The sequence below is a fragment of the Coregonus clupeaformis genome, chromosome 36, assembly GCF_020615455.1.
Source record: "Coregonus clupeaformis isolate EN_2021a chromosome 36, ASM2061545v1, whole genome shotgun sequence".
NCBI lineage: Eukaryota > Metazoa > Chordata > Actinopteri > Salmoniformes > Salmonidae > Coregonus > Coregonus clupeaformis.
In genome coordinates, this window is record NC_059227.1 from 32823033 (window position 1) to 32848216 (window position 25184).

The window sequence follows — 25184 nt, forward strand, 5'->3', positions numbered from 1 at the left end:
TGCAGAGTCATCAAACGAGCAAAAGGACAATATAGGAATAAGGTGGAATCATATTACACAGCCTCCGACGCACGCCACATGTGGCAGGAGTTACAGTCCAGTACGGATTACAAAGGAAGACCCAGCCATGATCTGCCCAATGATGCCTCTCTACCAGATGAACTCAATGCGTTTTATGCACTTTTTGACAACAACAACACTGTGCTGTGCACGAGGGCCCCGATCAACCCAGAGGACTGGGTGATCTCGCTCTCCAAGGCCGACGTGAGTAAGGTCTTTAATCAGGTCAACACTCGCAAGGCCGCGGGGCCGCATGGTTTCCAGGGCATATTCTCAGAGCATGCGCAGAACAGCTGACAAGCATGTTCACGGTCATTTTCAACCTCTTCTTGTCCCAGTCTGTAATCCCCACATGTCTTATTAAGCTGACCACCATCATTCCTGTTTCTGTAATCATGAAGTGCTTTGAAAGACTGGTTATTGTACACATCAACTCCATCATCCCAGGCACAGCCCCATCCACATCGACGGGACTGCAGTGGAGCGGGTCGAGAGCTTCAAGTTCCTCAGTGTCCAAATCACTAAGGACTTAAAATGGTCCACACAGGCGCGCACAGTCGTAAAGAAGTCGCGACAGCGCCTCTTCTCCCTCAAGAGGTTGAAAAGGTTTGGCATGGGCCCTCAAATCCTCAAAAAGTTATACAGCTGCACTATTGAGAGCATCTTGACTGGCAGCATCACTGCTTGGTATGGCAACTGCACCGCCCGCGATCGCATGGCGCTACAGAAGGTGGCACGGACAGCCCAGCACATCACTGGGGCCGAGCTCCCTGCCATCCAGGACCTCTATATAAGGCGGTGTGAAAGGAAGGCCCGGAAAATCGTTAAAGACTCCAGCCACCCAAACCATAGACTGTTCTCTCTGCTTCCGCACGGCTAGTGGTACCGGTGCATGAAGTCTGACACCAACAGGCTCCTGAACACCTTCTATCCCCAAGCCATAACACTACTAAATAGCAAACAAAATGGCTACGTGAATCTGAGTTGACTCTTGTATTTTATTTTTTGACTGTCTCTATGCACACTCACAGAACTCTACACACACACACACACACACACACACATACACACACACACACACATACACACATACACACATAACATGCACACACATTTATACTGACTCTACACACACACACAATCATCATATACACTGCTACTACACTGTTTATCATATATCACCTTACCTCTATACCAGTGGAGGCTGCTGAGGGGAGGACGGCTCATAGTAATAGCTGGAATGGAGTCAATAGAATGGTATCAACCACATGGAAAACACATGTTTGATACCATTCCATTGACTCCATTCCAGCCATTATTATGAGCCGTCCTGCACTAACTCCAAAAAGTTTTGGGACACTGTAAAGTCCATGGAAAATAAGAGCACTTCCTCCCAGCTGCCCACTGCACTGAGGCTAGGAAACACTATCACCACCGATAAATCTACAATAATCGAGAATTTCAACAAGCATTTTGCTACGGCTGGCCATGCTTTCCACCTGGCTACCACTACCCCGGCCACCAGCTCTGCACCCTCCGCTGCAACTTGCCCATGCCCCCCCGCTTCTCCTTCACACAAATCCAGACAGCTGATGTTCTAAAAGAGCTGCAAAATCTGGACCCTACAAATCATCTGGACTAGACAATCTGGACCCTTTCTTTCTAAAACTAGCCGCCGAAATTGTCGCAACCCCCTATTACTAGCCTGTTCAACCTCTCTTTCGTAACGTCTGAGATCCCCAGAGATTGAAAGCTGCCGCGGTCATCCCCCCTCTTCAAAGGGGGTGACACTCTAGATCCAAACTGTTACAGACCCATATCCATCCTGCCCTGCCTTTCAAAAGTTTTTGAAAGCCAAGTCAACAAACAGATCACCAACCATTTCGAATCCCACCGTACCTTCTCTGCTATGCAATCCGGTTTCCGAGCTGGTCATGGGTGCACTTCAGCCACGCTCAAGGTCCTAAATGATATTATAACCGCGATCGATAATAGACAGTACTGTGCAGCCGTTTTCATTGACCTGGCCAAGGCTTTCGACTCTGTCAACCACCGCATTCTTATTGGCAGACTAAATAGCCTTGGTTTCTCTAATGACTGCCTCGCCTGGTTCACCAACTACTTCTCAGATAGAGTTCAATGTGTCAAATCGGAGGGCCTGTTGTCTGGACCTATGGCAGTCTCTATGGGGGTGCCACAGGGTTCAATTCTTGGGCCAACTCTTTTCTCTGTGTATATCAATGACGTCGCTCTTGCTGCTGGTGACTCTCAGATCCACCTCTACGCAGACGACACCATTTTGTATACATCTGGCCCTTCATTGGACACTGTGTTAACAAACCTCCAAACGAGCTTCAATTCCATACAACACTCCTTCAGTAGCCTCCAACTGCTCTTAAACACTAGTAAAACAAAATGCATGCTCTTCAACCGAACGCTGCTTGCACCCGCCCACCCGACTAGAATCACTACTCTAGACGGGTCTGACCTAGAGTACGTGGACAACTACAAATATCTAGGTGTCTGGTTAGACTGTAAACTCTCCTTCCAGACTCACATTAAGAATCTCCAATCCAAAGTTAAATCTAGAATCGGTTTCCTATTTCGCAACAAAGCCTCCTTCACTCATGCTGCCAAACATGCCCTTGTAAAACTGACTATCCTACCGATCCTTGACTTCGGCGATGTCATTTACAAAATAGCCTCCAACACTCTACTCAGCAAATTGGATGTTGTCTATCACAGTGCCATCCGTTTTGTCTCCAAAGCCCCATATAATACCCACCACTGTGACCTGTACGCTCTTGTTGGCTGGTCCTCACTACATATTCGTCGCCAAACCCACTGGCTCCAGGCCATCTATAAATCACTGCTAGGCAAATCCCCGCCTTATCTTAGCTCATTGGTCACCATAGCAACACCCACCCGTAGTCTGCAGCTCCAGCGGGATATATCTCACTGGTCATCCCCAAAGCCAACACCTCCTTTGGCCGCAATTCCTTCCAGTTCTCTGCTGCCAATGACTGGAACAAACTGCAAAAATCTCTGAAGCTGGAGACGCTTATCTCCCTCACTAACTTTAGGCATCAGTTGTCAGAGCACCTTACCGATCACTGCACCTGTACACAGCCCATCTGAAATTAGCCCGCCAACTACCTCATCCCTATATTGTTATTTATTTTGCTCATCTGCACCCCAGTATCTCTATTTGCACATCATCTCTTGCACATCATTCCAGTGTTAATACTAAATTGTAATTATTTTGCACTATAGCCTATTTTATTGCCTTACCTCCATAACTTGCTAAATTTGCACACTGTATATTAATTGTATTTCTGTTGTATTTTTTTGATTTTTGTTTTGTTTTACCCCATATGTAACTCTGTGTTGTTGTTTTTATCGCACTGCTATGCTTTATCTTGGCCAGGTCGCAGTTGTAAATGAGAACTTGTTCTCAACTGGTTTACCTGGTTAAATAAAGGTGAAATAAAAATAAAAATAAAATACATATCTACCTCTATCACTCCAGTATCCCTGCACAATGTAAATATGGTATTGGAACTGACCCTGTACACTGAATGTACAAAATGTTAAGGACACCTTCTAATATATATATATATATATATATATATATATATATATATATATATATATATATATATATATATATTTGCATTGTCAGTTCTTTGTGTCCCAAATTACACCATATTCCCTTCATAGTGCACTACTTTTGACCAGAGTTGTACATGCCCTGGTCAAAAGTAGTGCACTATATATGGAATAAGGGGCCATTTTGGATGCAAACTCTCTTGTTATTTCGTCTAATCCTCACATTCTAGTTCACACAGTGTAGTCAGTAAATATCACAAATAGTATCCTACAGCATCTATCCATCTCTAGTATAAATATTTACCTTAATCCTGTAAATAACCACTCACTGGGCACAGACGTCAATTCAACGTCTATTCCATGTTGGTTGGAAACAACGTTGATTCAACCAGTGTGTGCTCAGTGGGCAGTTTTTCTGGTGAGTGTCTACAGGTATTTTATAATGAACTATTGCATTTACATTTACATTTAAGTCATTTAGCAGACGCTCTTATCCAGAGCGACTTACAGTTAGTGAGTGCATACATTTTTCATACATGAATTGCTTATGTAATGGGTCTATGTTCGGTTCCCACAAGCGTTGGTATAAGAAAGTTGATTCAAAACAGAGTTTAAATGTTTAATGGGGTTGGAGAGGCAGGTTTCAACTGCAATAGATGAATAATTTATCAGTTTAGGGGGGAGGGAGGTATCAACAGTGTGTGTGTGTGCGTACGTGCGTGCGTGTGTGCATGTGCGTGCGTGTTTGTGAGTGTGTGTGTGCCTCATGTGTTTGTGTGTGTGCGCGCGCGTGCGTGCGTGGGAGTGTGTTTGTGTGTGTGTGTGTGTGTGGGTGCGTGAGTGTGTGTGTCTCGTGTTTGTGTCTCTGAGAGTGCTTTACTTTTGTGTTGGACTAAAAGTGTTGCACAACATACTGCCATACCTGCTGTCACTAGTCTTTCTCCCTTGGGTGTGTTACCTGGGCTGGGCAGATTCCACATGTAGCCTCAGTCCTCCTCTCAGAAAGCCACTCAAACGACATGGATAATGCAGTGGTTTTGGTTTAATTCAAATGTTGCCTCTCAACTCTTGACAAGGACATTTGGACTCATATAATTATTTGTTTTCGGTATTAGTTTGTAGGAAAAATTCCTGGTGCTGCAGAAATAGGTGCCCCTCACCGTGGCGGAGTGAGAGTGTTATTTTAACGGGCTCCTTGCTCAAAGTCGCCCCGACAAGTTCCATTTGACCGATTCCTGGGAGATTTGGAACGGATATAATAACAGAGGCATTATCATGGTAAGTACTCTGTCTCTCTCTAACAAGCTTCTTTGACTATAATTAATGTATGGCAGGCGGCTTGGCTGAATTTAGGGATTTGTCTAACAGATGAACTGGGCGTGTTAAATGAGGTGAAAAAGAAAGGAATGCCACACTGACATTTTAATCGGCTGTTTCAAGATCAGTTTATCTGTTGCGCGCCAAGGCTTTTACAAAGGGCACTCACTGTATTTTATGTGAATACTTGATAAACAGCCTAGGGAATGTGTCTGTGTGACTTGGGTTATATTTCTGGGTGATATATAAATGGTCTGTTCTATAAACGTTTAGTTAGGCCTATGCCTGAATTCTATTCTATTTTATTCTATCATATTATTCTATTCTTAATACAGGTAGGCAATACCCAGCCTAAGATTAGTCTATTTCAATGATAAAAACACTCATATTGCCAACTAGGATAATGACAATGACATCCACAACAATCCTATCGTACTTTAGGCCTAATATCTCAAATGTAAGTGCATAAGTAATTTCATTAAGTGGAAATAAATAGGCTATATGTAAATATTTGTTAATTTGCCTGGTGGCTATGGTCATTCTATTAAGAAATAGACAAACAAACGCAGACAGTTATTTGAAGGGTTAACTACAGTCCTCAACTGCTTCTGGAAAGACTGACTTGAGCAGCCCGCCAACAGTGGCACACTTTTTGAAACCAGACTATTCAAGAAAGAAGCAGGCAAGCCTACAAGTTCCAGAGGGAAACTTTTGCCTGATATTTTACCACTAGGCTGCGTATGCGCGCTGTTCCCCACATAAATAATTATCAAACGGAAACTCAGCCTGCGCACATATATGCTATTCCACTTTCAAACCGTCTTCTGCTTGTTCTGTTGTCAGACATGGAAAATACTTTTACAAAGAAAACGAGAGAAAGACTATTAGCATACTGACTATATTGTGAGACTGTCTTATTCTGTACTTGACAGCTGTTCATTTGGGGTTTCAAATATTGGAGTGGGCGAAAAGTTTTCCTCTAATTTAAGGTAAGAGGTTCTTTAGACTTCTCTGTCACTGGGGTATGGAAGCAGTTGAACAAGTTGGAGGTCTTATTTCTATAATGTACTTATATTTAGATTAAAAAATATATACATTTTCATATATAGGGTAACGTGAACTATGAAGAGGAATAAGTGGCTACAGTTTACACTTTTTTGGTTATTTAATGACATTTTGTTTTTAGAAAAGGGCAGTTTTCCCAAGTACAAGGGTAGTGTGTTAAAATCTATTTTATACATTTATTTTGATATTTTGGAATAATTAAAACCTTAAGTCTAGGTATCTTATTTTAATACAATTAATAAAATATTGATACAAAATGGCATTGCACATCTCACTATTAATATATTCACTATGATGAGGTATTGACGTAAGGCCTCTCTCTTCTTTTTAGCTCCAAATCATTCTAAAGTATTTAAAAAATGACTGTGTAACTCAATGAAGTTACTTATAGATTTGGACATGATTTGGACATGATTTGTCAAATGCTAATTTAGGTACCATAGACTTGCATTGGATTGAGAATGGCGCCAGAGGGGATGGCTGCCGTTTTACGGGCTCCTAACCAACTGTGCTATTTTGTTAGTTTTTTCGCATTGTTTGTAACTTATTTCGTAACTTATTTTGTACATAATCTTGCTGCTACCGTCACTTATGAACGAAAAGAGCTTCTGGACATCAGAACAGCGATTACTCACCTCGAACTGGATGAAGATGATTTCTTTAATGAGTACGACGCGAAGGATATACTGCTTTCTCAAGACCATGCCCAAATACCTGTCATTTGCCTGTAGAAAAGACAGAGAAAAGGGGGGCGGAGGTCGGAGTGCCTTCTGAGAATTCGGAGGCGAGTGAGTAAACCTCCACTACCATCCGATCTATTGGCCAATGTGCAATCATTGGAAAATAAAATTGATGATCTACGATTAAGACTATCCAACTAATGGGACATTAAAAACTGTAATACATACAGAGTCGTGGCTGAACGACGACGTGGATAACATAGAGCTGGCTGGGTTTTCAGTGCATCGGCAGGACAGAGAAGCTACGTGGGGGGGGCACACTCAACAAGCTGTATAAGGCCACAAGCAAACAAGAAAATGCTCATCCAGAAGCTGCGCTCCTAGTGGCCGGGGACTTTAATGCAGGCAAACTTATATCCGTTTTACCTAATTTCTACCAGCATGTCACATGTGCAACCAGAGGAAAAAAAAACTCTAGACCACCTTTACTACACACACAGAGACGCATACAAAGCTCTCCCTCACCCTCCATTTGGCAAATCTGACCATAATTCTATCCTCCTGATTCCTGCTTACAAGCAAAAACTAAAGCAGGAAGTACCAGTGACTCGCTCAATACAAAAATGGTCAGATGACGCGGATGCTACGCTACAGGACTGTTTTGTTAGCACAGACTGGAAAATGTTCCAGGATTCATCCAATGGCATTGAGGAGTATACCACCTCAGTCACTGGCTTCATCAATAAGTGCATCGACGACGTCGTCAGTGACCGTACGTACATATCCCAACCAGAAATCATGGATTACAGGCAACATCCGCATTGAGCTAAAGGCTAGAGCTGCCGCTTTCAAGGAGCGGGACACTAATCCGGACGCTTATGAGAAATCCCACTATGCCCTCAGACGAACCATCAAACAGGCAATGTGTCAATACAGGATTAAGATTTAATCCTACTACACCGGCTCTGATGCTCGTCGGATGTGGCAGGGCTTGAAAACTATTACAGACTACAAAGGGAAACCCAGCCGCGAGCTGCCCAGTGACGCAAGCCTACCAGACGAGCTAAATGCTTTTTATGCTCATTTCGAGGCAAGCAACACTGAAGCATGCATGAGAGCACCAGCTGTTCCGGACGACTGTGTGATCACGCTTTCGGTAGCCGATGTGAGCAAGAACTTTAAACAGGTCAACATTCACAAAGCCGCGGACCAACTGGCAGGTGTCTTCACTGACATTTTCAACATCTCCCTGACCGAGTCTGTAATACCTACATGTTTCAAGCAGACCACCATAGTCCCTGTGCCCAAGGAAGCAAAGGTAGCCTGCCTAAATGATTACCGCACCATAGCACTCACGTCAGTAGCAATGAAGTGCTAAGAAAGGCTGGTCATGGCTCACATCAACACCATCATCCCAGAAACCCTAGACCCACTCCAATTCACATACCACCCCAACAGATCCACAGATGATGCAATCTCAATCGCACTCCACACTGCCCTTTCCCACCTGGACAAAAGGAACACCTATGTGAGAATGCTGTTCATTGACTACAGCTCAGCGTTCAACACCATAGTCCCCACAAAGCTCATCACTAAGCTAAGGACCCTGGGACTAAACACCTCCCTCTGCAACTGGATCCTGGACTTCCTGACGGGCTGCCCGCAGGTGGTAAGGGTAGGCAACAACACATCTGCTACGCTGATCCTCAACACGGGGGCCCCTCAGGGGTGCGTGCTTAGTCCCCTCCTGTACTCCCTGTTCACCCACGACTGCGTGGCCAAACACGACTCCAACACCATAATTAAGTTTCCTGATGATACAACAGTGGTAGGCCTGATCACCGACAGCAGTGAGACAGCCTATAGGGAGGAGGTCAGAGACCTGGCAGTGTGGTGCCAGGACAACAACCTCTCCCTCAATGTGAGTATGACAAAGGAGCTGATTGTGGACTACAGGAAAAGGTGGGCCGAACAGGCCCCCATTAACATCGACTGGGCTGTAGTGGAGCGGGTCGAGAGTTTCAAGTTCCTTGGTGTCCACTTCACCAACAAACTATCATGGTCCAAACACATCAATACAGTCGTGAAGAGGGCACGACAACACCTTTTCCCCAAGATTTGTCATGGGTCCCCAGATCCTCAAAAATTTATACAGCTGCACCATCGAGAGCATCCTGACAGGTTGCATCACCGCCTGGTATGGCAACTGCTCGGCATCTGACCGTAAGGCGCAACAGAGGGTAGTGTGTATGGCCCAGTACATCACTATTCTAGGCGGTGTCAGAGGAAGGCCCAAAAAATTGTCAAAGATTCCAGTCACCTAAGTCATAGACTGTTCTCTCTGCTACCGCACGGCAAGCGGTACCGGAGCGCCAAGCATAGGACCAAAAGGCTCTTGAACAGCTTCTACCCCCAAGTCATAAGACTGCTGCACAATTAATCAAATGGCCACCCGGACTATTTACGTTGACACTCCCCTCTCCCTTTGTTTTTACACTGCTGCTACTCGCTGTTTATTATCTATGCATAGTCACTTTACCCCTACCCACATGTACAAATTACCTCGACTAACCTGTACCCCTGCAAATTCACTCAGTACTGGTACCCCTTGTATATAGCCTCGTTATTGTTATTTTATTTTCGTTTATTTAGTAAAACTCTTTCTTGAACTACATTGTTGGTTAAGGGCTTGTAAGTAAGCATTTCACGGCAAGGTTGCATTCGGCGCATGTGACAAATACAATTTGATTTGATTTGATTGCCGGGGGGCCAGTTGCCTCATTGGAGGGGGGACCAGTTGCCCCCAACACACTCACCTTCAATTTTACTGCTTTATTCAAAACTGATTGCAATTTGTCTTTCTAAAAAAGTGGATTATTTATATTAAGGCTTCCCTACTGGTTACTACAAGCGTTACTCCGTTGATCTACTTCCGTGCATACACGTAGGTGGAGTGGGATTTTTGGATTAGCGGACACCTTTTGGTAACATGATATCCTCGCCAGTCCCACGGCCATTCACAGGGGGGCGATAGCAAAGTTTTTTATTTTTGTCTTTTCATTTTGTGAAAACAAGGAAGAGTCGTCTTCCCTTGCTAGTAGCAGCTATCTTTAGCCTGGCTAAAAACTTTGCTAGTTAGCTAGCCTTTTTAGCTTCCCACATTTCCACGATAAATAATTAGATTTATAATTTAGCGAATATTCTTATACTTGCCAATGTAATTATCCCAGTTTGAAATGCTGCTTGTGTATTCATTCCCATATCAGCAAAAACGTCATCATGTTTTGGTCACAGAGTAAAAAAGAACATGGCTAGCTAGTTGGCTACAGCAGGTTCTACCATTTCACAATAGCCTGTAATCACTAGTTATTACTTTTAAACAAAACACCTTTTTGGGTGGATTCTTGTTGTTTGGTTTACTGTTTGAACAGTGGCTGAGATTATATTTACTTATCAATGCAAAATAGGCTACTTTGATGAATAGCCTATATATGGCCCATAGATCAGATCAAGGAACCAAGTGACACTGCCCCCAGGGCTGCAGAAGGAATGATACAGAGTGTCAAAATGTTCAGTCAGTAAAAAAGTATGTTGAATGCCAGAGTGTATTACAAGGAGCTGCCCCTTTTGTGAATACCAATTTAATTGCAACACTCCGAATCTTGCGTCGGCGTAGAGCTTGCAGTAAGCTTAATGGTATGTACATAAAACGTTTATAGATGTAATACGATTAGACTATATACAGTACCAGTCAAAAGTTTGGACACACCTACTCATTCAAGGGTTTTTCTTTATTTTGACCTGACCTTCATGTCTTAAAGTAATGATGGACTGTCGTTTCTCTTTGCTTATTTGAGCTGCATAATATGGACTTGGTCTTTTACCAAATAGGGCCATATTCTGCCAAGAGTGTATAAAGCTGTCATCAAGGCAAAGGGTGGCTACTTTGAAGAATCTCAAATATAACATATATTTTGATTTGTTTAACACTTTTCTGGTTACTACATGATTCCATATGTGTTATTTCATAGTTTTGATGTCTTCACTATTATTCTACAATGTAGAAAATAGTAAAAATCAAGAAAAACCCAGGAATGAGTAGGTGTGTCCAAACTTTTGACTGGTACTGTATATATAACTTTTTCTAAATGACGAAATATTAGATCAACTTACCTCAGAATCGTTTTGTTAGTGACTTAAATTTTTTTGATGAAACAAATAAAAATTGTAGTTGAAAAGAGTAGTGGCAGCAATGGAAAGTGTTGGGAAAAATATTGGTGACATAAAGTGGTTTCTGTGAGAATGACCCCACGTTACACTATTACTATTTATTTTACTTTTTGGAAATGCTCTTAAATATGAATGATTTGCATAGGTGCATGTTCATTTGCAACAGAACTAAATATGATGTATTATTAGGATGATTATATATTACATTTCTGTTTTATGGTCTATAGGTTTAAATGTTTTAAAGCCTAAAACATGTTCACAAGCGGCATAAAGACTCTGAATGATATGGTACTTGGCTCTTGGGTGAGTTGAGCTCCTATAACAAAGGTAGTATTAGTACTACTATTGCATGCTTTCATTATGTTGAGAGCTGCACAAAACCTGACATTGACAAAGCAAATAACCCTTGGACTCTCTCTGACCCTTCCTTCCTTTCGCCTATCTGCAATATTGACTGTGCCATACGTACGTAACTTACACTGTATGCTGTAACACTTACTTAAAGCCCGTAGGTACCTACACTGTAAGCAGAAACACTTACTTAAAGCCTGTAGGTATAATGCATTATGATGATGTTCTAATCCATTTTAAGACTATAGGCACAAATTAGCCTCTTCCTGTCTTTTTATCCTATTATAATCATCCTGACTAAATAACAGCCTATTTGAGTCAGCTGAAAATCTCCTACATACAGTAGAGAGGGACAAAACATAGCCTCATAACAAGGCATTGTAAAGGCTCATACATGCTTACAACAAGTTATAATGCATTATACCTGCAGATTTTAAGTAAAGTGTTACCACTTATGCTTATGCATGTGCAGCGTATGCATGTGTATTGGCACTGGCAGTCGGGGAGTATGTACTGGTACTGAAAAGACCTGTCTAATGTTCTCTGTCTGCCTCTACTACTACAGTCTCAGAACCCAGAGGAGCCCAGTACTGGTGTCTTGGGCCGGATCGGGAGCTGGTTCTCCCCCTGGAAAGAAAGAGGGAGCCCCAGGAGTCCCATTGACGATGCCTCTCAGTCCCCGACGGACGACCAGAGCCCCAGGCCAGAAGGAGAGGGGGCCCAGGAGGAGCCTGTGAGGGGAGAAGAAGGGCAGCAGAAAGAGGGACAGAATTCCCAGCCTGCCCAGCGGCATCTCTCCAGGGATTTTGAGGAGGCGAACGCGGCGGACGCCAGAGCGTCTACCCACAGAGACAGCCCCCTCTCTGCAGCCAGCAGCCACAGCGAGTGGGGAGGAGGAGGAGAAGGAGGAGGTCCTAGGGAGGAGGAAAAGTGGTGGATTGCCTCGCAGGGAGAGGAGAGGGAGGAGGAGGGGGGAAGGCGCAGTGGAGCGAGGGGGAATCCTGCCCCGGAGAGGAATGCCAGCCATCTGACACGTGTGCTTTCATCTGCCCTTGAAGAGGGGGTGGCCTGGGAGGACTCTGACCGACAGGAACACACCCAGGCTCACACACACACACATGCCCTGCCCCGAGCCGAAGTCCAGGCAGGCAAGAGGCTGCATGTGTACCTGGAGGAGACGAGTCTCAGCCTGAGCCAGAACGGAACGGACACCCACACAAAGCAGGAAGTGCTCCACGCCATCACCACCACCAGGGTGAAGAAAAGCATCCAGGTGGTTTCTAGAGCAAAATCATCCAAGAGTGTTGATTTGTCATCAGAGAACACCAATACAAAGGAGAGGACCGAGGAGCGCAAAAGGACTTGTCTCAAAGCTATAGGGGTCAAAGGTCATAGCAGTTACAGTGCCCTGGTGGGAGTGTCACTGAAGTCGCACACAGAGACACAGACAAGCTCACAAACCATCCCTGAGCTCTCTGGTGAGGAGGAGTCAGACAGAGACACAGACACAATGGGCCGTAAGAACTCAGGCAGGAGGCGGTCCAGGAAGAGCTCCTCCGGAGACGGAGGAGGAGCCAGTTCTCAGGAGAATACGCCCACCAAACCCAAGCCTGGAGCCGAGAACTCACCTACATCATCAGAATATAACACACCTAAACCTGGAAACTCCACCCACTCCTCTTCTAAAGACAAACATGCCTCAGTGATTTTACCTGAGGCAGGTAAACAGGAGTCAACCACCTTTAGTGGCATTCCAACAAAAACACGCAGAGGGAAGGAGAGAGAGGAAGCCCAGGAGGACCTAGATGCACCAGTACATGCCACCCTGGTGGCCGTGGTGGACGGGGAAGGGGACATGGATGTAGACGTGCTTGACGACACTAGCCCATGCCGGGTGGAGAGGCGCACGGAGAGCGCCGAGTCCAAACGCCGGAGCATGAAGGTGTCACACAGCGAGGTGAAGTTCTTTGCGAAGAAAGTGATGGTGAACTCAGAGCAGCCACTGAGTCCGGAGGGAGATGGAGGACTCGTAGCCATGAGCGTTAAGAAAGGAGGAATGGCTACAGGAAAGGTCACGGAGGGTAATGATACAGCTAAGGGAAAGGGCAAGGTGGAACCAAAGGTGACAAAGAGGTGAGTGGTGTTTACCTGACTACTAGATTGCTGTATTGTTGGATAACCTACTTCCTGACTATGCAGTTTAGGATTCAGATATGTTATTTAAATACTTAAAAATATATCTGTTTATAGTGAAAAGGTGAAATAATGTTATTGTACCTGTAGTGCATAAAAATATTTCCTACATTTGTTGACATTTCAACCCCTATCTCCACTTAGCTGATAAAGTATTTTCAAAACACAACAAATATAATGTATTTACAGCTAGATAAATTGAATATCATGTTTTTTTTTCAAACTGAGACAGAAAACATGCTTCTTTGTTTTCATTGGTCACAGACCACCTGATCTAAAGAAAGTGGACGAGGAATCCAAGACTCCTCAGCCTATTGGGCGGATCACAGATAGGATTAGCCTTTTCGAGGGGAGAGCGATGGGGGTTGCCAGTCCCAGTAAGACTTACCCCAGGAGCGCAGATGTTTCTCCCACCAGGAAAGTCACAGAGCAGCTAAAAAGAGATGTAAACAGAGAGCTCGGGTTACCAGATCAGCGGGCGAAATCGGTGGAACGTGGCAATGCCAGGTCCAACTCGGCCCCCCCTGTTCAGGAGAAATTAAAAACGGTACGGGAGCGGGCGTGGAACTTTGCAGAGGCTCAGAAGATAGATGATAAAGCAATGGTTCCCCAAAAGTCCTCTAGTATTGCAGGAATGCCCCAAAATTCTACAGCTTCCCCCGCTTCTGCTGTGTCAAAGACAACAAAACAGGACATTCAGGGAAAACTGGCCAGCGGGGAGAAGACTCCTACTCGGACCACCCTGAAGGCAGAGATAACATTGAAACCAGCGGAGCCAGATACCACCACAGTAGCCGTCATACCAGTTCCTAAAGAAGATCAGACAGACTCCAAAACAAAGGACAAAGAGGCTACTGAAACAGTGGAGCTACCAAAGAGACCTACCAATATTGACCTAAATACTTCAGCTAAAGGGGGGAGTGGCTCAGACTCAAGCCAACTGACCCCTCATGTGGACTCAACCAATGAGGTCAGCCCACAACCCAAAGCCAACAGCAGACAAAACTCCAAGTCCAAGAGACGGAAAAGCAAAGGAGCGGAGTCAGCCAATCACCTGAACCTGAGCTGTGACATCAAACAGGAAGTGACAAACACTGAGCAGGTAGTGGTCATCAGCAAACAGGAAGAGGCAGGTACCACAAAGAAAATGGCCGCTGAGCAGGACGTTAAGACAGTTACATCGCCACAATCTGTAGACGTAACATCAGATGTTAAAAAAGAGTCAGTTAGAGAAACCAGCCAGCAAGCAGTCAGTAAAAAGCCAGCACCCTCAGACAAGCAGATAGAGTCATTGTCAGATGAAAAGCAAAATTCTAACAAACCGTTAAAGGAAAAGACGCAATCACCCACACCTCCAAACGTCAACAAAGACAATAAAATGGCTACCTCTGATCTTATCAGTGTAAGAAAGGAGCCCAATGATAAAACTGTAGACATTCTACCCTCACAGAGTTCTAAGGGAGAGAAGGCAGAGGAGGCAATCTCTGGGGAGACCTCTACGGTTAAGACAAATCAAAATGTTTCCAAGGACAACAGCAAAACATCCCTGCCTTCACATTTGCCTGAGAAAAAACAGACTCTTGTTCAAGACCCCTCTCCTGTGGAGCACGGCTCACCTGTCCCACACAATAAAGTAGACAACAGACCAAAGCAGCCTGAAAAGAAAGTGGTGGAAATGGTAAAGCAGCCTAATAAAAATACAGATAAAAAGCCAGAGAAGAATGTGCCTTCAGGCAGTAGACAAGACACCCCGGAGACAGCCGCTAGCAAGGCTAAGAGCAAAGAGAACCCCAAGCTCATTACAGAGCCAGACACATCCAAATCAGTGTTGAAACAAACAGATCCAACTGTCCCACCCTATGTAGCTCCTATTAAACCTCCAGCCTCACTGACTCCTACACAGTCTTCTCAGTCAGATAAAACTGCCGGTGGTGTTGTCACTCAGATTGATGAGACAGCGAAGGGAAAAGACAGTGATAAATGTGAAACCGACCCTCCTAAGGAAGGGTCGTCTACACATGTGCCTGAGCAGAAAACAAAATCTTACCATCAGGAACCTATATTAGAAAAGCAGCAAACCAAGGCCTCAAAGCAGACACAGTCTGTAATGTCATCTGAGGCAAAGACAGATAAACCTAGCCACGACACACCGACACACGGAGTGAGCCCTACCCCAGAACCCACACCCTCAATGCCTAGCACTACAGTGCCAGTAGCAGAGAAGGACACAGAAAGCAAGGCCTCAAAACCTACAGCGGTAGATACTACTCAGAATCCTTTGGAGACCAAAGCCCCAGGACAGACAAAGTGTCAGGTGGAGAAAGAACCTCTGGCCCCAGTGAAGGGGCATCTCCCTGGGTCAAAGCCGAAGAGCAGTGAGGGGCCAGGGCTAGATGTTGGGAAAGTAGCAGAGAAGGACACCACAGTAAAAACAGAAAGCAAGGCCTCAAAACCTACAGTAGTAGATACTACTCAAAATCCTTCGGAGACCAAAGCCCCAGGACAGAAAAAGGGTCAGGGAGAGAAAGAAACTCTGGCCCCAGTGATGGAACCAGGGCTGGATGTTGGAAAGGAGAACTCCACTGTAAAGACTATAGCCCCAGAGGTGAAAAAGTCAGAGGATGTGAAGCAGGGGAACGCTCTGACAAGCCAATCACAGAGTGAGAACAGAGAAAAGACAGTGATGTTGCCCAATCAAAAGCTAGCAGAGGGAAAAGGGGATGCACTTGAACAAAAGTCATCTACTAGTAGTAGTACTACTACTGTGTTAGAAAGGACAGCTGATGACATTCAAGGAATTGTGGTAACAAATCCTCCAACGGTTGTGAATGACGAGATCCGCCCGGTAACACAACCTGAGATGACCAATGAGAAATCAACCTTTCTCCCCAGTCCAGGCAAAGCTCTGAAGATACCCTCTTCTACTGAAACCACCAAACAGAGCCCAGTCTCTCCCCAACATCCATCCCTGAATAATCTCCCCTTACTGGGGGGCGGTGGCAGTGGCATACCCCTCCAACGCGACACCCCCTCCAGCTGGCTAGACGTGGACCATCGCTTCCCCAAGCCGAAGCTCCTCCACCCCCTTGAACCCAAGCTCAGCTTGTCGGTCAGCGATAGCAACCTCTTGGACACATCCGGAGAACTGGACGACGACGACTTCATCGAGAACATAAAACGCCTTGGCGTGCCTTTCTCGTTGCCACCGCGGAAGAACCACCACCACCACCATCATCCCAAGCCACCGTTCGCAATGCCCGCCATCAGGGAGGACCGCTTCGAGAAGACATTTGACCCTGAGGAGTTCCAGTTCGGCCTGAGGAGGAAGAGGGAGTTTTCTATGGAGACAACCCCAAGTCTTCTGGCTAAGCTCCAGAGTAACGAGGTCAAAAGGGAGCTGAAGCCGGCCAGGGCCAGCATCACAGACTGGGACAGGGGCAGCATCCTACTCAAGAGCCTCGACAGCCGTTCCAGCCTCCTCTTGGAGAGGGAGAAGACCACCATGGAGGAGGGCGTGGAGAAGAAGAAGGAAGAGGGCGAGGGGGGGGAGAAGAAAGAGGAGGAGGCGAAGGTGGTGAAACCTCGTATGTCGCGCTTGGAGGGGAGCTGTATCTTCAGTAGCCTGATCAGCTCCTCCACCCGGGGAAAGAGGCCCGGAGTTCAACCCCAGACGTACTCCACTCTGGGTGGGGAGGTGTCGCCCACCGAGGCCCCTCACCTCCAGCCCAGCCCTTCACCAGTCACTAAGCCACCCCAGCCTACCCCCACTTTCTCTGGGGAGCTCAGCCAGGCATTGGCCCAACAGCCCAGCCCTCCACCACCAGTTCCCCAGCCTTCCCCCACTTCCTCTGGGGATGCTACCATCCAGAGTCCTAACCTGGGGAACAGGCCCACTGCCCAGGCTGCTGTGGTCAGTGACTCAGCTTCTCCGTTCCCCTCCTTTCCTCCTCTCCCCTCCTTTAACGACATCAAGCTGCCGGAGTATTTAGAGAAGTACCTTCCTCTGCGAGAGCCTGCTGTGAAACTAGAGCTGAGCACAGGGCAGGAACCGCTCAACTCAGAGGTCAGTTTTCTACAACTCTCAATTCTATTGAGTAGTGCGTGCATCCCACACCGTATGTTGAATCTAGCGCTTTTGAACATCTCAATGCGCTGTGTTTCCCAAACCTCTCTTTGAGAATCCCAAGCCATGTCACATATTTGGTCTATTCCAGTACCAACACACCTGATACTCTAATCCAATGTTTAACAATTAGTTGACCTTTCAGATGTGCGGGTACTGGCATAGACCAAATAAGTGGAATGGCTGGGGGTACCCGAGGAGATGTTTTGGGAAACACTGCCATTGAGATGTTCGAAAGCTATAGAGTGAGTGATCAATCTTGATTGAATGGTGTGAAATGCAAGCAGAGTACTGTAGTTGATGTACAGTACAACAGTACAAGTTAATCTCACACTAACAGGAAGAAAAGTTATTGGATAAAATAATTATAATGTATGCATTTCCCATTGATGAGAAGAACAATTCATAGAATGCAGATGCTCTGTTCCTTGTTTAAACATGTTATCCTATTTCAGTAATAGTTTTTGTATTTCCGTAGGTTTGTAAGGGGAGGGAAGCCTGTCTAACTGCCTCGCACATTGATCCTTATCTGATGGGTATTTATTTAATGGTTGTTGTTTGGTTATAACAGGTTATTGGAGGGACGAAGCCACATGGAGGAAGTGGAGGAGGAGACTTGAATATCAGGCCTGGAATCCTAGTGGTGGATGGAAGACCTCCGAGTCTTCCTCTGGTTCCTCCATCCTCACTACTCGAGATCAAGGCCCCTCTGGCTGGCCCGCTAGGGCCTCGTACTGACCATGTAAGTGTGTGTGGGAGAAGGGGATGGGGGGGTCTGTGTTTGTGTATGTGTGTATGTATGTTATATTTATAAAACAGTTTAATTGACTTAAACATGTATCATAATAGTCAATAAAACAAACCAAAGTCAAACCATGCGTCAGAAAGGCCTGACCCACAAACAAGTACACAGTACAGTCTTAGGAAAACATTTGCAATCTTGAACCTTAAAAGGTTATTCGGCTGTCCCCATAGGAGAACCCTTTGAATAATCCTTTTTGGTTCCAGGTAGAACCCTTTTGGGTTCCAGGTAGAACCCTTTTGGGTTCCATGTAGAACCCTTTGTACAGTGGGTTCTACATGGAACCCAAAAGGTTCTACCTGGAACCAAAAACGGTTCTACCTGGAACCAAAAAGGGTTCTACTATGGGGACAGCTGAAGAACCCTTTTGGAACCCTTTTTTCTAAGTGTGGACAGTACACAGTACACAGTACACAGCACTAACTAAGACACTGATAAGCAGCTCTGGAATATGGATTTTATGACACTGAAGATAACCCTCTAGAATGTCATGATAATTGCAGTGTTCATGTGGTTTTGGTGTTGCAGAGAGAGGCTGTGAACGGATTCCATAGGCGCCCAGGAAAGGTAGGCACAGCTTCAAACAGATATTTCCAAAAAACAAAGATAGAATTGAAAGAATTGGCATTGAAACTGGATGGAAAGAGACACTATTGCATGTGCCCCAAATGGCACCCTATTCCCCATGTAGTGCACTACTTTTGACCAGGGCCCATAGGACTATACAGAATAGGTTGCCATTTGGGACCCTGCCATTGTGTTATTGAAGACATCTGTTTCATATGGTTTTGCATCAAGGGAAAATGGGGTTGTGAGAGAAAGGAGCTATACAGATTTACAGCTGGATGTGTTTAAGAACAAGCTATTCTGTACTGCCAAGAGCCATTTCAACTCTGTGGTAAAGCATTGTATTGTGGAATCTCAGGGGGTGGGGTTGGAAGGCAGGCAGTTAACCATGTACCTTATTTTCTTTATGCTGGATGTTTCAGTAACTGCATATCTGCATGCAAGAGTAATAAGGTAGCATCCCAAATGGCACCCTATTCCCTACAGTGGGGAAAAAAAGTATTTAGTCAGCCACCAATTGTGCAAGTTCTCCCACTTAAAAAGATGAGAGAGGCCTGTAATTTTCATCATAGGTACACGTCAACTATGACAGACAAAATGAGAAAAAAAAATCCTGAAAATCACATTGTAGGATTTTTAATGAATTTATTTGCAAATTATGGTGGAAAATAAGTATTTGGTCAATAACAAAAGTTTCTCAATACTTTGTTATATACCCTTTGTTGGCAATGACACAGGTCAAACGTTTTCTGTAAGTCTTCACAAGGTTTTCACACACTGTTGCTGCTATTTTGGCCCATTCCTCCATGCAGATGTCCTCTAGAGCAGTGATGTTTTGGGGCTGTCGCTGGGCAACATGGACTTTCAACTCCCTCCAAAGATTTTCTATGGGGTTGAGATCTGGAGACTGGCTAGGCCACTCCAGGACCTTGAAATGCTTCTTCAACGCCACTCCTTCGTTCCCGGCGGTGTGTTTGGGATCATTGTCATGCTGAAAGACCCAGCCACGTTTCATCTTCAATGCCCTTGCTGATGGAAGGAGGTTTTCACTCAAAATCTCACGATACATGGCCCCATTCATTCTTTCCTTTACACGGATCAGTCGTCCTGGTCCCTTTGCAGAAAAAACAGCCCCAAAGCATGATGTTTCCACCCCCCATGCTTCACAGTAGGTATGGTGTTCTTTGGATGCAACTCAGCATTCTTTGTCCTCCAAACACGACCCGAGTTGAGTGTTTACCAAAAAGTTTATATTTTGGTTTCATCTGACATTCTCCCAATCCTCTTCTGGATCATCCAAATGCACTCTAGCAAACTTCCGACGGGCCTGGACATGTACTGGCTTAAGCAGGGGACACGTCTGGCACTGCAGAATTTGAGTCCCTGGCGGCGTAGTGTGTTACTGATGGTAGGCTTTGTTACTTTGGTCCCAGCTCTCTGCAGGTCATTCACTAGGTCCCCCCGTGTGGTTCTGGGATCTTTGCTCACCGTTCTTGTGATCATTTTGACCCTACGGGGTGAGATCTTGCGTGGAGCCCCAGATCGAGGGAGAATATCAGTGGTCTTGTATGTCTTCCATTTCCTAATAATTGCTCCCACAGTTGATTTCTTCAAACCAAGCTGCTTACCTATTGCAGATTCAGTCTTCCCAGCCTGGTGCAGGTCTACAATTTTGTTTCTGGTGTCCTTTGACAGCTCTTTGGTCTTGGCCATAGTGGAGTTTGGAGTGTGACTGTTTGAGGTTGTGGACAGGTGTCTTTTATACTGATAACAAGTTCAAACAGGTGCCATTAATACAGGTAACGCAGTGGAGGACAGAGGAGCCTCTTAAAGAAGAAGTTACAGGTGTGTGAGAGCCAGAAATCTTGCTTGTTTGTAGGTGACCAAATACTTATTTTCCACCATAATTTGCAAATAAATTCATAAAAAATCCTACAATGTGATTTTCTGGATTTTTTCTCTCTCAATTTGTCTGTCATAGTTGACGTGTACCTATGATGAAAATTACAGGCCTCTCTCATCTTTTTAAGTGGGAGAACTTGCACAATTGGTGGCTGACTAAATACTTTTTCCCCCACTGTATATAGTGCACTGCTTTTGACCAGAGCCCTATGGTGCAGTATAAAGGGAATAGGGTGTCATTTGGGATTTAGTGAGGTCTTATAATACAGTGCTATGAAAAAGTATTTGCCCCCTTTCTAATTTTCTCTACTTTTGCATATTTGTGATACTGAATGTTATCAGATCTTCAACCAAAACCTAATATTAGATAAAGGGAACATAAGTGAACAAATAACACAACAATTACATTTTTATTTCATTTATTTCACACCCAATTCCCCTGTGTGAATTGCCCCCTTACCTTTAGCTGCAATGACTCCAACCAAATGCTTCCTGTAGTTGTTGATCAGTCTCTCACGTCCATGCAGACCTGCTTTAACTCAGTGACATGTGGGTTTTCAAGCATGAACTGCTCGTTTCAAGTCCTGCCACAACATCTCAATTGGGATTAGGTCTGGACTTTGACTAGGCCATTCCAAAACTTCCAATTTGTTGCTTTTTAGCAATTTTCATGTAGACTTGATTGTGTGTTTTGGATCATTGTCTTGCTGCATGACCCAGCTGCGCTTCAGCTTCAGCTCACAGACGGATGGTTTGACATTCTTCTGTAGAATTATCTGATACAGAGCAGAATTCATGGTACCTTCTATTAAGGCAAGTCGTCCAGGTCCTGAGGCAGCAAAGCATCCCCAAACCATCACACCACCACCACCATGCTTGACCTTTGGTATGATGTTCTTACTGTGGAATGTAGAGTTTGGTTTTCGCCAGGCATTACTGGAACCATGTCGTCCAAAAAGTTATACTTTTGAATCATCTGTCCATAGAACGTTCTTCCAAGAGTCTTGATGATCATCCAGGTGCTATTTGGCAAACTTGAGTCAACTTTTTGGACGAGATGGGTCCCATTATGCCTGGCGAAAACCAAACACTGCATTCCACAGTAAGAACATCATACCAAAGGTCAAGCATGGTGGTGGTGGTGTGATGGTTTGGGGATGCTTTGCTGCCTGACCTGACCTAATCCCAATTGAGATGTTGTGGCAGGACTTGAAACTAGCAGTTCATGCTTGAAAACCCACACGTCACTGAGTTAAAGCAGTTCTGCAAGGAAGAGTTGGCCAAAATTCCTCCACAGCGACGTGAGAGACTGATCAAGAACTACAGGAAGCATTTGGTTGAGTCATTGCAGCTAAAGGTGGCACAACCAGTTAATTGAGTGTAAGGGGGCAATTACTTTTTCACACAGGGGAATTGGGTGTTGCATAACTTTGTTTATGAAATAAATGAAATAAAAATGTAATTGTTGTGTTATTTGTTCACTTATGTTCCCTTTATCTAATATTAGGTTTTGGTTGAAGATCTGATAACATTCAGTATCACAAATATGCAAAAGTAGAGAAAATTAGAAAGGGGGCAAATATTTTTCATAGCACTGTACTTGAAGAAGAAAATTAGAAGTGAATGGAATGAAACATCCAAATAAACTCTCATGGTAGCTCCACCAACTTAGTCACATGATGAGTCACCCGATGAGTCATACAATGTGATGGAATATTGACATCAGATTCCGAGAGGGAGAGTTAATATACTTCCTTTTCTTGATGTGTTGATTAAATTACAGTTCGTTTTGGTAGTCGGATAATGGATGTTTGCTTCTTCAAAAATATATACATAATTGTTCAAACCAACACATTTCAAAACGAGGCAGCAATATCATTTATTTTTCTCTTGATGTTTTGAAATGACACGTGGTGTTTCCATGGTGTTGTTTGAGCATTTCCTTTTCTCTTGATGCTTTCTTCAAGAAAATATAAACCCACACAGTACGCCTTGCCAGTATCACTTTAGTATATTAAGCTTACGGTCTCTGCCTTCGTCAGAGCTACTCATTACTTCTTCTTCTCTTGATGTTTTGAAATGACAAAATGGCTTCCCTGTTCCTATGATTTAGATGGTGTTGTTTGAGCGTGACCAGTTTAGTGGCCAGGCTTATGAAGTCTTCAGAGACGTGGTGGATGCCACCCAGCTCCAACTGTCTCCTATGATTTCTGTGAAGGTGGTGAGAGGAGGGTGAGTCACGCAGCCAAACTGGCCCTTATTTCCTACAGAGAAAATGTTTAGTTTTCAAAGTTCGAGCAAAGTCTGGAATAGGAATAAACAGTTTACCAAAGAAACACATAGCTTTGTATGCTCTGTCTATCGTCTGTAGAAAGCATATTTAGATAACATGTAGCGTAGTACTTTCTTGGCAGAGAATATCTGGCATGCCTAGCTGAGTCATTCGATGGGTTCAAATACCATCCCATCCTATGACTCATGTCAGGAAATACCAATGCATGAACATGATAACAATTATATTGGCTGTTTATCAGTCAAATTACTTCATTTTTATGAATCAACCACCCACAGTTATTGAACTACATGCTAGTGGGACAAACAATAAACAAATCTAAAGTCAAATAGCCTGGGCACCAGTCTTTCCACTCCTTTTTATGCAAAACACAGAGTACAAAGAGTGGAATGTTAGCCAAACAGGTTCAGGGTTTCAGGCTACAGAAAAACAGCTTCGGGGTTTCAGGCTACAGAAAAACAGGTTCATGGTCATTGATAGTCAATAAAATAAATCTGGTTTAATTCAAGTTGCAACAGGAAGACATCCAGCAAGAGTGAGTGTGTGTAGGGTCAGTGCAAGATCAAATAAAATAAAATGTTATTTGTCACATGCTTACTTACAAGCCCTTAACCAACAATACAGTTCAAGAAATAGAGTTAAGAAAATATTTACTAAATAAACTAAAGTAAAAAAAAAAAAAAAATGTCACAATAAAATAACAATAACGAGGCTATATACAGGGGGTACCGGTACCGAATCAATGTACGGGGGTACAGGTTAGTCAAGGTAATTTGTGCATGTAGGTAGGGGTAAAGTGACTATGCATAGATAAAAAACAGGAAGTAGCAGCAGTGTAAAAACAAAGTAAATAGCCCGGGTGGCCATTTGATTAATTGTTCAGCAGTCTTATGGCTTGGGGGTAGAAGCTGTTAAGGAGCCTTTTGGACCTAGACTTGGCACTCCGGTACCGCTTGTCAGTGCAGATAGTTCGGGTACCATTAATTGACTATTTATCAGTCTGGCTATTTATGTTCTGATACCGTTTGCTGGACGTTAGCAGAGTGAACAGTCTATGGCTTGGGTGGCTGAGTCTTTGGCAATTTTTCGGGCCTTCCTCTGACACCGCCTGATGTAGAGTTCCTGGATGGCAGGGAGCTCGGCCCAGTGATGTACTGGGCTGTCCGCACCACCCTTTGTAGCGCTTTGCGGTCAAGGGCGGTGCAGTTGCCATACCAAGCGGTGATGCAGCCAGTCAAGATGCTCTCGATGGTGCAGCTCTATAAGTTTTTGAGGATCTGAGGGCCCATGCCAAATATTTTCAGCCTCCTGAGGGGGAAGAGGTGCTGCCGTGTCCTCTTCACGACTGTGCGCGTGTATGTGGACCATGTTAAGTCCTTAGTGATGTGGAAGCCAAGGAACTTAAAGCTCTCGACCTGCTTCACAACAGCCCTGTCGATGTGGATGGGGGCGTGCTCTCCCCTCTTTCTCCTATAGTCCACGATCTGCTCCTTGGTCTTACTGATGTTGAGGGAGAAGTTGTTGTGTTGGCATCACACTTCTACGTCTTTGACCTCCTCCCTGTAGGCTGACTCATCGCAGTCGGTGATCAGGCCTATCACCGTCGTGTCGTCAGCAAACCTGATGGTGTTGGAGACATGTGCGGCCACGCAGTCTTTGGGTGAACAGGGAGTACAGGAGGGAACTATGGTGTTGAATGCTGAGCTGTAGTCTATGAACAGCATTCTCACAGTTATTTCCCCTCTTGTCCAGTTGGGAGAGAGCAATGTGTAAAGTGCAATATAGATTGCGTCATCTCTGGATCTGTTGGGGCGGTATGCGAATTGGAGTGGGTCTAGGATGTCTGGGATGATGGTGTTGAAGTGTATCATGACCAGCCTTTCAAACCACTTCATAATTACAGATGTGAGTGCAACAGGGCGATAGTCATGTGGGCAGGTTACCTTGGAGCTCTTGGGAACAGGGACAATGGTCAGACACCTGCCAGCTGGT

At 44.7% G+C, this 25184-nt stretch overlaps 1 protein-coding gene across 2 annotated transcripts in view; it reads left to right on the top strand.

The window, feature by feature from the left end:
• The first annotated feature begins 4727 nt into the window (after positions 1-4727).
• LOC121552596 (beta/gamma crystallin domain-containing protein 1) overlaps positions 4728-25184 on the top strand; it is a 51719-nt gene continuing 31262 nt past the window's right edge. The window contains exons 1-6 of one of the 2 annotated variants that reach the window (XM_041865554.2): positions 4728-4947; positions 11878-13445; positions 13770-17568; positions 18200-18370; positions 18959-18997; positions 23013-23131. In XM_041865554.2, the coding sequence (XP_041721488.1) occupies positions 4945-4947; positions 11878-13445; positions 13770-17568; positions 18200-18370; positions 18959-18997; positions 23013-23131 (5699 nt within the window). In that variant the 5' untranslated portion in view covers positions 4728-4944. Of the gene's footprint in view, positions 4948-11196; positions 11265-11877; positions 13446-13769; positions 17569-18199; positions 18371-18958; positions 18998-23012; positions 23132-25184 lie in introns of those variants that run through there. The other variant, XM_041865553.2, reaches the window with a different exon arrangement.